The sequence below is a fragment of the Coregonus lavaretus genome (assembly GCF_964263955.1).
Source record: "Coregonus lavaretus genome assembly, chromosome: 38".
Lineage (NCBI taxonomy): Eukaryota > Metazoa > Chordata > Actinopteri > Salmoniformes > Salmonidae > Coregonus > Coregonus lavaretus.
This window is the reverse complement of record NC_140025.1, coordinates 31,416,721-31,430,889: the sequence shown is the minus strand read 5'-3', so window position 1 is coordinate 31,430,889 and position 14,169 is coordinate 31,416,721. Positions and strand designations below refer to the sequence as shown.

Genomic DNA, 14,169 nt, shown 5'->3' with positions numbered 1-14,169 from the left:
CCAAAGGGGGGATGTTTTATGATGTTATTTGAAATGTGCCGCTTGGAGGGTGACGCCTGAGGGGAGACTGGTGATTGGCCAGAAGAAGGGAGTAGCCCCTCCCTTTGCATTGTTTATAAATAGGGGGTAAACGATTAGACGGCAGAACGGCCATATCAATCTGGGAGCCGTTCTCCGGACATCGCGAGTCTGTATCTATGCTGTAAATTCGTGATTTTAATAAAAGCCTCTAACACGATGCAGCATAGCGAACTCTTTGTTGACAGCGATAATTGCCACCATTCATCATATACGACACCGCCTAACAGACTACTACAGGCCGAAGATATGGACTTGTTCACTGCGGTGACACTTGTGAACAGCGCTTCTGACTGCGTGAAGACAATGCGCGCAGAAAACGAGTTTTCTGCACTGTGGGATCTCTGCGCTCCTCCAGCATCGGCCACCGAGGCTGTGCCGGTGACCGACCCTGGTCCAAGCAAGAGAAGACGCACAATTAATGAGAACCTCCGCGGATTTGCAGTTGAAGAAACAGTTGGTCAGCCACAAAGTGACATAGATGAAAAGACTGAGTTCATGAGCAGTGGCGGCTCCTGAAAAAATTATCTGGAGGGGCAATTTTTCTGATGATTTAGGTGACCTACACACATTTTAAAAAAGATATGTCCAGCAACAACATGAAGACAGGGGCAGCATATAAGTCAATACCAGAAGCATTTATTGACTGATCTGGGGAGATGGATTCCAGTTTCTGTGACAGATTATAAATAATCTCTGATGCCTTTGTTATATTAGCTTTTGGTTGAATGTACTGTCGTAGTAAATATATAATGTTTACTGTAATAGATCTCTCAGTTCTTCCAACTCACGAGTTCTTGCCCTGAGGACACACACACACACACCCACACACACACACACACACACACACACACACATCATCACTGATAAACACACACACACACACACACACACACACATCATCACTGATAACAAACACACACACACACACACACACACACACACACACACACACACACACACACACACACACTGATAACAAACACACACACACACACACAAATCCTCTTCTCTTAGGCTGAACATCTGAAGACAGAGAACCCGACTCAGAGCCAATGCAACAGTGACACTAGCCTGGAGGTGACCTCGCCCAACTCATCAGGACCAATCAGAAGATCAGAACTACTAGATTCAACCTACTTCATTTTATTGTATAAAATGTCAGCACACAATGTTTAGGGGCTCTTCTGATAAACTCCCTACGAGTTTGACGAACGGGTCCGTGCACGCGATTCCAGATATCTTTACCTCTGAATAAACTGCCTTATATTATACAATTATCCACCTTGTCCAAAAGTCTCTACTTGGTCTCCGTTCTCCAGTAAACTTGTTTTATCAACAATAGTAAGGTTCAATGACACAGAAAGCAGTTCAATGTCGGGGTACAGAGTCGCTCTCTTACCAGGATCGCGGTCCGCTCTGACCAGGGTGAAGCCGGCCGGCTCCACCTCTCTGTCCGGGACTCTGTCATCCAGCCAAGTCTCCCAGCTGTATTGGGATTCCGCTGCCAGCAGCGTTTTCATTATTTAGTCCGTTCGTAGCGGGTATGTACACGATCAACAAGATCAGTCCAAAACCGAAGATCAGTCCAAAGCAGAATGTTTGCAGAATGTTTGTAAACTAAGTCTACAAATTAAAAACATAAAATAACGCCACACTGCAGGTCGCAACATAGACGCTGTTAGCCGCCATTGTCTTAGTTACGTTCAACGTTACGTCACGTATGACGAAAGCGCGTAAGTGCATGCCCACAGACACCCATAGAGAATGTATTGAAAGCTTTGAAATTTGAAAAAAATAGATTTTACATGACAGGCTATGAGAGACTTCTGGGCGATTTTCAACCTGACTGAAATCGCCCAAAAAACGGGCGGGGCCATTTGAAGCACGACTTTAGCCTGATTTGACATTTAGTGGCTGGCAGATCAGACGTGAACACTGATAACTGCTGTTGCCGTGATATAATTGATTAGAAAAAAAATCCCTTCCTTTTCCCGTTTGGCAGTGCGTCGCCCATATCGCCCTATTGAACAAGCCGTCCCTGTTCATGAGATTGTTTTACAGTGTTGTCGATGCTGTGCAGGGAGAGATGAATGCGCGTTTTGGAGAGCGCAGTAGCGAGCTCATTGGCGCACTGGCTGCTTTGAACCCAGAGGCCGAGGATAATTTCCTGGACCCATCAAAGTTAACCCCTCTCCTGGTATTAGCTGGAACTGATGTGGTTGAATCTGAATATACTGTGGCTCGTTAGTGCCTGGTGAAGAAAATGACTGACACCCCGGTTACCCCCGAAGATGGAAAATGGACAATAGCCAACATCCTCAGCACATTCAACTGTGCACTCCAGGCTATGTCGACTGTTTTCACAGCCTACACACTTGCCCTAACCTTAGGAGCTTCCACAGCAATGTGTGAAAACTCATTTTCCACGCTCAAAAGCGTCTTCTCAGAGCATCGGCGCAGTATGCTGCACTGACGCAAGGCCCAGCTGATTCAGCTTGCTTTTGAAAAGGGCCTCACTCACAAGTTTAAGTCCTAGTGGAAGGATACTTTGATGAGGAGGTTCTGCTCGGAGAAACACCGCCTCCCGCTGTACTGACAGGAGGGACTGGAGAGACGACAGCGCTGCCTCCACTCAAAGTACCGGTAGGTTCAAAGTCTCTGTGTGTGTGTGTCTCATGGCAATGCATATCCCTCTGTTGACTGCTTTAAAATGCAATGTTTGAGAGATGCTTCTGGTGTTACATCTAATATGTTGTATAGTCAAGTGTTTTATGGATATTCATAATATTGCTTCTATGTAATGTGGTGTAGGCTATAGGCTACCTGGTCATATTGCTTTTGGTTATGTTTAATGTGATGATTAGGTGTTGCGCAAATAGAGTATACGATTATTATAAATATATGTACTGTAGGCTAATAATAATTGTGCCCTGCCCTCCCATGCATTTCATATGCCCCCCTTAAGACTGAGGTCTGGCCGGGTCTGAAGAGGACCCCTGACACGCACAACAGGAAAACACAACAACCACATTTTCAATTGAAAATCATTGATTTAAATGGATGTGGTCAATAGATTTGTATAGGCATATATACTAATTTAATTTAACTTGTAAGCCAAGGATGGATTAGTAGGTCTATGCAACATGCACCTGGATAACCGCGTCATGAATCGGAACGGGCTCCAACGTCCTCATATACACATTATGACAAAATAAAGAGCTTAATCTTTCACGAAATAAAGACATAGAAGAAAACAGGTTCTAGAAACTCAGTTTCTCCATGGCAATAGAATGTAAACATGTATATTGCGCCAAACATAACCAAATATCGCCTACAACTCAATTCTCAGCGCAGCATATTGGACGACTCCACAGGCATTGATCATTCGCGACTTTAAGTAATTCCTGTTATCTCTAGAGCATCCCGTATATCTATAACGCTGCATTTCGTCCCCCTCTGACCATGGATAGGGTTGGGAGCATTCCTGAGTTCACTTATGGTCCCACTAAGGTAATCTTAGGAGATATTCCTTTTAGCATACTATAAATGCCTGTGCATAATGTACCTAATAAAGCATAATTATTTTAATTATCTTCAAAGGAATTCTGTAGAAGCAGCCTTTATTTTCAGACTCTGCAGGCCTGCTGGGAGGAAGTATATTACAATAAACAGGTAAGATTCATCCCACAAAAACAGTAACCAAATAAAAAAATAGATAGATTTAATCCCAAAACAAGAGTTTTCTTTCAAGACAGTTTAGAGAAGATGGTCATAAGACTTTTTAATATCACTTGCAAATTGTGAGACATGAGCAGTTGTGAAATGTTGCGAGAGGCCCTTCTGAAAGCACATTATATGGTCTTTAGTGGCACGGTCTCACACCTTACCTCATCTTGCAGAAGAAGCTCATGGTCCACTATCTGCTGCTCCAGAGTCGAGGCCAGGTCTCGCCCCATGTCACCATGGAGCACATGAGCGACTGGCTGGTGTCTCAGGGCAAAAAATCCCTTAGGGAGAGGTGAGTACCACGTCAGGTCTTACCTTCACTGCCATTCTCTGTCACCAGCAGCACTCCAGGAGGTGTGGTTAAAATAAACAACAAAAAAAAGGAAGCCAGGAAAGTTGAAATGCTTTGTGTTTTATTTGAAGGGTGTGGAAGGAAACCCTGGAGGAGGGGAACGAACTCGCTCGGCTGGTAAGAGAATGAGAGTTAGAGACTTAGACTATCAGTCAGTGAGCTCTTTTATAGCCTTTCAACAACTAGTTAGTACAGCCGAATATATCTGTTGTGAAATTACACTAATGGGACTTCCTGTTTCCTACGGCAGACCTGGGAAGTAAACACCTGCCTAAAAATGATTGACATGGAGCACAAGGCTGTCTGCAAGCTCCGCCGCTCTATGCACCCCACCTCACCAGCTGGCGCTGACATGTGAGTTCCATGTACTGCCCTGTATACGGCTTGCTCCATTCATCTACACATCTGGAGCTATGCAGAAAGAAACTAGGGCAGTGTTTTCTGTGTGAACATTGCACATTGTTTAGCTTTCTCTGCTGCTTTTTGTTGATTTCAGCGACCCTAAGGTCCACAGCATCGTGGAGAGAGCTGTGAGGAGCATTCTGGAAAAGCTGTCCAATGAGCCCTGTAGCAACCTGCTCAGCCCATCCCAGGTGGTGGTGGAGCTGGTGCCCAGGATCCTCCTGGCCCTGTGGCTTCAGCCAGAGGAAGGCCATTCAGATCACCCCATCCTCCTAAGCGGGATGGCTGTGAGTATGGTGGTGGCCGTAGGGGAGAAGCTCTCCAGCATGTTGAAGGCCTCTTCTCCTCACACCCCTTTCTCCCGGGCTGCTGCTTTTGACTCTGTGAGGTCGATCCTCGGGAGAATCAGCCAGTCCTTCTCCCTGGATGACATCAATACCCCTTTTTTTATGAGCTCTGTCTGTGCCTTTGTGGCGGACGAGGTGAAGAGCTACTTCCAGCCTACTGCAGACACCCTGCCAGTTCCCCCTGTCCTAGTGGTGGCCGTCTCCGCCACACTACCAGCTGACATCCAAGCAGGTGAGTAGCACTCATAGAGAGCACTCTGACAGATGCCTTTTGTCATGGCATCCTGGTGCCTTGTAGTAGTAAAGCCAATCAGGATTTTAATTGTCACCCCTAACACAGATGCAGACCAGGCTTCTTCCCACCTGGAGGTTGTGGAAATCCCCCATAACACAGAGGGAGACCCAGCTTCTTCCCACCCGGAGGTTATGGACATCACCCCTAACACAGAGAAAGACCCGGCTTCTGCCCACCTGGAGGTTGAGGGAATCACCCCTAACACAGAGTTTTACACAGCTTCACCCCACCTAGAGGTTGTTGACATCACCCGTAGCAGAGAGGCAGACCCGGATTCTTCCCACATAGTGGTAATGGACATCACCCCTAACACAGAGGCACACCCGGATTATTCCCACCTGATGGTTTTGGACATCACCCTTAACACAGAGTCAGTCCCGTCATCTTCCCACCTAGTGGTTGTGGACATCACCCCTAACACAGAGGCAGATCCGTCTTCTTCTCACCTGGAGGTTGTGGACATCACCCCTAACACAGAGGCAGACTCAGCTTATTCTCACCTGGAGGTTGTGGACATCCCCCCTAACACAGAGGCAGACCCGGTATCTTACCACCTGGATGTTGAGGACATCACCCCTAACACAGAGGCAGACCCAACTTCTTCTCACCTAGAGGTTGTGGACATCACCCCTAACAAAGAGGCTCACCTGGCTTCTTCCCACCTGGAGGTTGTGGACATCACCCCTAACAAAGAGGCAGACACGGCTTCTTTCCACCTAGAGGTTGTGGACATCACCCCTAACACAGAGGCAGACTCGGCTTCTTCTCACCTGGAGGTTGTGGACATCACCCCTAATACAGAGACAGACTCGGCTTCTTCTCACCTGGAGGTTGTGGACATCACCCCTAACACAGAGGCAGACCTGGCATCTTCCCACCTAGTGGTTGTGGACATCACCCCTAACACAGAGGCAGACCCGGCATCTTCTCACCTGGAGGTGTTGGACCTCACCCCTAACAAAGAGGCAAACCCATCTTCTTCCCACCGTAAGGTTGTGGACATCACCCCTAATACAGAGGTAGACCCGGCTTCTTCTCACCTGGAGGTTGTGGAAATCACCCCTAACAAAGTGGCAGAACCCGTCTCTTCCCACTTTGAGATTGTGTTCGTCACTCCTAACACAGAGGCAGAACCCGTCTCTTCCCACTTGGAAGTTGTGGACATCACCCCTTACACAGAGGCAGACCCGGCTTCTACCCACCTGAAGGTTGTGGACATCACCCCTAACACAGATGCAGACCCAGCTTGTTCTCAGCTGGAGGTTTTGGACCTCACCCCTAACACAGATGCATATCCGGCTTCTTCACTCTTGGAGGTTGTGGACGTCACACCTGAAGAAAAGCCTCTCATGGTGGCCGTCTCCGCCACTCTGCCATCTGACATCCAAGCAGGTGAGCAAGACCTATAGAAAGCACTCTGACAGGTGCCATTTGTCACGATAACATGTAAAGTGTTGGTCCCATGTTTCATGAGCTGAAATAAAAGATCCAATTCAACTGGCCAGTGTTTAGAACCTTCGGATTGCATTTATTTACATTCTGTCCCGCTTTTGTCCCTTTCCAGAGGATGTTGCTGTGGTCACCCTGGACGTCACCCCACACGTCACCAAGGACGTGACCCTAGATGTTCCATGCAGGGCGAGGAAAGGGGCAGTCTGGCGTTTTTTTTGCAGGCTTTGGAGGGCAGTGTGCTGCTGCGCTTGCCACAAGGAAGAGGAGGAACAATATTAATTATTCATTAGACCAGAAACAGGATTGAACCATTAAAATTATTTTTTTTGCATTATAGTTGCCTTCAATTCTGATTTTCTTCTGTTTAATTCTTAATTAATTTCAGAACATTTCTCTAAACTTTGTGGAGTACGTTGTGTAAATAAGTGGGAAACATCCCAATCCCAATTTTAATGCTTTTAATAATTTACTTATTACATTTTTTTTTTATTATGTGTTATTTGACAAAAAAGTGGAGGGCGCTCAACCAACTTTGAGTCGAGGTGCAACCAAAAACCTTAATCATAATCTAAAAGGAAAAGCGCAACTCTTTCTCACTATTAAAAATGCATTGTTTTATTTAAGCAAGGTTAAAAGATTAACGTTTTGGCCTAGTCTATGACCATATGCAAGTTGTGTTTGCCCAGTAAAATGGGGAGCCAGACTCACCCTGGTTCTTGAGGGTTGCAGACACTGAATAATTATCATTTGAAATAAATGGCACTTTTCAAGTCTTGACTAAATATCTTTAATGAATATGAATTAAACATTTTGTTTAATTTTTTTATTTCAACTTTATATAACCAGGTAGGCCAGTTGAGAACAAGTTCTCATTTACAACTGCGACCTGGCCAAGATAAAGCAAAGCAGTGCGATTAAAAACAACAACAACACAGAGTTACACATGAGATAAACAAAACATACAGTCAATAACACAATAGAAAATCTATATACAGTGTTTGCAAATGTAATAAGTTATGGAGGTAAGGCAATACATTTAGTATTAACACTGGAGTGATAGATGTGCAGAAGATGATGTTCAAGTAGAGATACTGGGGTGCAAATTAGCAAAATAAATAACAATATGGGGATGAGGTAGTTGGGTGGGCTAATTACAGATGGGCTGTGTACAGGTGCAGTGATCGGTAAGCTGCTCTGACAACTGATGCTTAAAGTTAGTGAGGGAGATAAGAGTCTCCAGCTTCAGAGATTTTTGCAGTTCTTTCCAGTCATTAGCAGGAGAGAACTGGAAGGAATGGTGGCCAAAGGAGGTGTGATATACCTGCAGGAGCTCATACCACGGGTGGGTGTTGCTATGGTGACCAATGACTTCAGATAAGGCGGGGATAGATGACCTGGAGCCAGTGGGATTGGCGACAAATATGTAGTGAGGGCCAACCAACGAAAGCGTACAGGTCACAATGGTAGGTAGTATATTGGGCTTTGTTGACCAAATGGATGGCACTGTGATAGACTACATCCAATTAGCTGAGTAGAGTGTTGGAGGCTATTTTGTAAATAATATCGCCGAAGTCAAGGATCGGTAGGATAGTCAGTTTACGAGGGCATGTTTTGCAGCATGAGTGAAGGAGGCTTTGTTGTGAAATAAGAAGCCACTTCTAGATTTAACTTTGGATTGGAGATGCGTAATGTGAGTCTAGAAGGAGAATTTACGGTCTAACTAGATACCTAGGTATTTGTAGTTGTCCACATATTCTAAGTCAGACCTGCCGAGAGTAGTGATTCTAGTTGGGCGGGCGGGTGCAAGCAGCGTTCGATTGAAGAGCATGCATTAAGTTTTAATAGCGTTTAAGAGCAGTTGGAGGATACGGAAGGAGTGTTGTATGGCATTGAAGATCATTTGGAGGTTTGTTAACACAGTTTCCAATGAAGGGCCATATGTATACAAAATGGTGTCGTCTGCGTAGTGGTGGATCTGAGAGTCACCAGTAGCAAGAGCGACATCATTGATATACACAGAGGACAGAGTCGGCCGAGAATTGAACCCTGTGGCACCCCCATAGAGACTGCCAGAGGTCCAGACAACAGGCCCTCCGATTTGACTCATTGAACTCTATCTGAGAAGTAATAGTTGAACCTGGCGAGGCAGTCATTTGAGAAACCAAGGCTATTTGTCTGCCAATAAGAATGCGGTGATTGACAGAGTCGAAAGCCTTGGCCAGGTGGATGAAGAATGCTGCACAGTACTGTCTTTTATCGATCGCGGTTATAATATCATTTAGGACCTTGAGCTTGGCTGAGGTGCACCCATGACCAGCTCGGAAACCAGATTGCATAGCGGAGAAGGTACGGTGGGATTCGAAATGGTCGGTGATCTGTTTGTTAACTTGGCTTTCAAATACTTTCGAAAGACAGGGCAGGATGGATGTAGGTTTGTAACAGTTTGGATGTAGAGTGTCACCCCCTTTGAAGAGGGGGATGACTGCGGCAGCTTTCCAATCTCTGGGGATCTCAGAAGATACGAAAGAGAGTTTGAACAGGCTAGTAACAGGGGTTGCTACAATTTCTGCGTCTAATTTTAGAAAGAAAGGGTCTAGATTGTCTAGCCCAGCTGATTTGTAGGGGTCCAGATTTTGCAGCTCTTTCAGAACATCAGCTATCTGAATTTCAGTAAAGGAGAAGCCGGGGGGGTGGGGGGGGGCATGGGCAAGTTGCAGCGGAGGGTGCAGAGCTGGTGGCTGGGGTAGGGGTAGCCAGTTGGAAAGCATGGCCAGCAGTAGCAAAATGCTTATTGAAATTCTCGATTATAGTAGATCTATCGGTGGTGACAGTGTTTCCTAGCCTCAGTGCAGTGGGTAGCTGGGAGGAGGTGCTCTTATTCTCCATGGACTTTACAGTGTCCCAAAACTTTTTGGAGTTAGTGCTACATGATGCAAATTTCTGTTTGAAAAAGCTAGCCTTTTGCTTTCCTAACTGATTGTGTATATTTGTTCCTGACTTCCCTGAAAAGTTGCATATCGCGGGGGCTGTTCGATGCTAATGCAGTACGCCACAGGATGTTTTTGTGCTGGTCAAGGGCAGTCAAGTCTGGGGTGAACCAGGGGCTATATCTGTTCTTAGTTCCGAATGTTTTGAATGGGGCATGCTTATTTAAGATGGAGAGGAACGCACTTTTAAAAAACAACCAGGCATCCTCTACTGACGGAATGAGGTCAACTACAATTGACTTGAGGATCAGAGCAGGAAGGCTGACTGGCTAGCCCTGAAGGCCCTCTGCCTCCACCTCTGTGTGGTTAATCTCAGCCAAGAGGTTGTATGGGTTTTCTGTCTCTCTCTGGGTGTGAATCACTATCACTATGACCTCTTGCTCAGCCTCCACTCTCATTCCTTGCTCACAGGAGCAGGTGTGATGGCATCCAGGGTAACTCTTCCTCTCCTGTATCTAACCCATCTTTCTGGCTGTGAGTTCGATTGAGGTCACTCGTTCTCTCTCCCAGGGTGTTGGATAGTTTCTCCTCCTCTGTGTCTTGTGTATTTTCTACATTGTAGAATAATAGTGAAGAAATCAAAACTATTAAATAACACATATGGCATCATGAAGTAACCAAAAACGTGTAACACATATCAAAATATATTTGAGATTTGAGATTCTTCAAAGTAGCCACCCTTTGACTTGATCACAGCTTTGTACATACAGAATAATACGAAATGTTCTGAGACCAGGTTGCGCTTTCACCTCCCCCGGTAAGAGGGGAATAAGGTAACCTCAGAGTTACATTCAAGGATACTTTATTGACACACACGGATGAAATGGACATGGAAAGGTAGTGGAATGATAGTGGTCCTGTAATGGACAGATAACAGGGGTAATGAATATACACAAAAACTGATAGCACAAGTAGAGCAACAACGCTATTAACAAAGGAAGGGCTGTATTAATGGCATAATGCTACCTGCGGAGTATTACACAACACAGTAAACACAGAGAGGCAACTTACAATAAGCAATGGTAGTAACTATAAAGAACAACAAGCAAGAATGATATACATGTTACAAACTCACTTTGTGCATGTACACTATCCCACGGTATCTCTGTGCATTCAAATTGTCATCGATAAAATGCAATTGTGTTCATTGTCCGTAGCTTATGCCTGCCCATACCATAACCCCACTGCCACCATGGAGCATTCACAACATTGACATCAGCCAACAGCTCGCCCATACGCTGCTTTACAAGTGGTCTGAAGTCGTGAGGCCAGTTAGAAGTACTGCCAAATTCTCTAAAGCCGCCTTGGCTTATGGTTGAGAAATAAACATAAACGTATCTGGCAACAGCTCTGGTGGACATTCCTGCAGTCCATAAGCCAATTGCACGCTGCCTCAAAACTTGAAACATCTGTGCATTGTGTTGTGTGACAAAACTGCACATTTTAGAGTGCCATTTTATTGTCCTCAGCACAAGGTGCACCTGTGTAATTATCATGCTGTTTAATCAGCTTCTTGATATGCCATATTTGTCAGGTGGATGGATTATCTTGGCAAAGGAGAAATGCTCGCTTACAGGGATGTAAACAAATTTGTGTACACAATTTGAGAGAAATAAGCTTTTTGTGTGCGAATGGAACATTTCTGGGATTTTTATTTCAGCTCATGAAACATGGGACAAACACTTTACATGTTGCGTTTATATTTTTGTTCAGTGTAGTTATTAGGTTGGGAGATTGGGATCCTGTCTGGGCTAGCTAAAGCCAACCTCATGGTTAGTAGTATGACAGAGAAAAAATAACAAGACACATTTAAACATCACAAATCTGAGGGGGCAAGTGACCCTGTGCCCCCTTTGGGCATGACGTCTCTGCTATCAACCACATCATTCTGTCTCCGTGAATATTCAAAACAGACACATTCATTCAGGTCTGGTACTGGTCCTACCATATAGATCAGGGATGGACAATTCCAGTCCTTGGGGGTCGGAGTGGTGTCACACTTTTTCCCCATCCCTAGCAAACACAGATGATTAAACTTATTGCATTCTAAACTGAAACCCATGAGTACTTGATTATTAGAGTGAAACGTGTTAGCTGGGGCTGGGGAAAAAGTGTAACACCAATCAGGTCCCGAGGACTGGAGTTGCCCATCCCTGATATAGATGCTCTGTTTGCACGCATCGAGGGATGTGGTGACAGTGGAGACAAGGGAGCACACAGAAACAGCTTTGTCCTTTTAGAAAGTCGTCATAATCCTTAAATAAATATGATATGTATGCAAGAAATGCAGAGCCACTTCCAAAAACATATTGACAGAGTCTAGTATCTAGTAATCTAATCAATTAGTTTTCAACCCCTTTGTTATGGCAAGCCTATATAAGCTCAGGAGTAAAAATGTGCTTAACACGTCACATAATCAGTTAGATGGACTCACTATGTGTGCAATAATAGTGATTTTTGAACAACTACATAATCTCTGTACCCCACACATGCAATTATCTATTAGGTCCCTCAGTCGAGCAGTGAATTTCAAACATAGATTCAACCATGAAGATCAGGGAGGTTTTCCAATGCCTCGCAAAGAAGGGCACCTTTTGGTAGATGGGTACAAATAAAGCAGACATTGAATATTCCTTTGAGCATGGTGAAGGTATTAATTACGCTTTGGATGGTGTATCAATACACCCAGTCACCACAAAAATACAGGTGTCCATCCTAACTCAGCTGCCAGAGAGGAAGGAAAACGCTCAGGGATTTCACCATGAGGCCAATGGTGACTTTAAAACAGTTAGAAAGTTTAATGCTTTGATAGGAGAAAACTGAGGATGAATCATCAACATTGTAGTTACTCCAAAATACTAACCTAATTGACAGAGTATGCAATCACTAACTGTAAGTCGCTCTGGATAAGAGCGTCTGCTAAATGACTAAAATGTAAATGTAAAAGAAGGAAACCTGTACATGCATTGTGTTTGCAATAAGGCACTAAAGTAAAACTGCAAATAATGTGGCAAAGAAATGAACTTTATGCCCTGAATACAAAGCGTAATGTTTGGGGCAAATCCAACACAACACATCACTGAGTACCACTCTTCATATTTCCAAGCATGGTTGTGGCTGCATCATGTTATGGGTATCCATGTCAATGGCAAGGACTAGATACTTTTTTAGGATAAAAATAAATGGCATAGAGCTAAGTACAGGCAGATTCCTAGAGGAAAACCTGGTTCAGTCTGCTTTCCAACAGACACTGGGAGACAAATTCCCTCTTCAGCAGGACAATAACCTAAAACACAAGGCCAAATATTCACTGGAGTTGCTTACCAAGACGACATTGAATGTTTCTGAGTGGCTTAGTTACAGTTTTGACTTAATTCGGCTTGAAAACCTATGGCAAAAAAAAAATGGCTGTCTATATAATGTATGATGCATATATTTTACAATCCAGTTGTGCAAAGCTCTTGGAGATTTACCAAGTAAGACACAGCTTTAATCGACTCAGGGGTGGGAATACTTATGTAAATGAGATATTTCTGTATGTAATTTCCAATACATTTGCAGAAATTTCAAAAGCGTGTTTTCAATTTGTCATTATGGGGTATTGTGTGTAGCTGCGTGAGAGAAAATATTATAATTGAATCCATTTTGAATTCAGGCTGTGGAATAAGTTAAGGGGTATGAATACTTTCTGAATGCACTATATACCTGCAAGAAAGTGATAAATAAGTGACTGTTTGAAAGGGGTCATATAAACATTGCCTTATTTATATTTTTACATATAACATAAAGTTAATTCTGTCTGAAATAGTCATGCTATAATGGGCGTCGTTTCTCAGACCAAATTTCCATTCTGGCTCAAACAAAGCAATCTGATCATGCTCCAGTCAAAAACAGCTATAGGGAATGCCTATACATTGTCCAATCTCCTTCCACACATTGATTTCATCTTTATTCAGAAAGAAACAAACTTAAAATGAAGTGTTGTTTCAGTGTCTTGTTGCAGGTTGTGCAATGTTCAAAAGAGTGTGAGAGAAAAAGCATTAACTTGTGTGTGTGGTGTCAAGTGTGGATGGTCCTATGTATGCAAATAGCCGAGATTGGATATTTCAGCACAATGGACAGCAGCGACATTGGGATAGCGAGATCTGTAATTCAGCAACACATGACACTGGATAGCGGCTGTCTCAGGTGAAGTTGGCATTGGGAAAATCCCATCTAATGGGAAACGAGGCATAGGAGGCAAAAAGACTGAAGGAGAAGACTCCCACAGGAACTCTTGGCTTAACTGTTCTGCCACATTCATTTCAAATGTTACATTTTTCGATTTGTAAATAAAAGGGAACACATCTGCAAATAATGTAAACTGACTTTTCTAACTACACTGTACAGCTTTAGTGTGTCTGTGCGTCATAGGTACAACTGCAAGCAATTTGCTTCTCAAATCCTTCTCAAATGTCTGTTTAATGTGAGAAATAAAATGAAAAACAACTCTTAGACTAATACAATGCATACTGTCACGAATTATTA

The 14,169-nt window shown here is 44.0% G+C and overlaps 1 protein-coding gene across 1 annotated transcript; it reads left to right on the top strand.

Annotated features, from left to right (window-relative positions):
* Positions 1 to 4,269: 4,269 nt before the first annotated feature.
* On the top strand, positions 4,270 to 10,065 carry LOC311112129 (uncharacterized protein; the record flags this gene model as incomplete). Its single annotated transcript, XM_084155106.1, has 6 exons — positions 4,270 to 4,276; positions 4,410 to 4,513; positions 4,656 to 4,852; positions 6,329 to 6,595; positions 6,768 to 6,856; positions 10,054 to 10,065. The coding sequence occupies exons 2-6, from the start codon at positions 4,437 to 4,439 to the stop codon at positions 10,063 to 10,065; spliced, it is 642 nt and encodes a 213-aa protein (XP_084011232.1). The 5' UTR covers positions 4,270 to 4,276; positions 4,410 to 4,436.
* Positions 10,066 to 14,169: the final 4,104 nt, after the last annotated feature.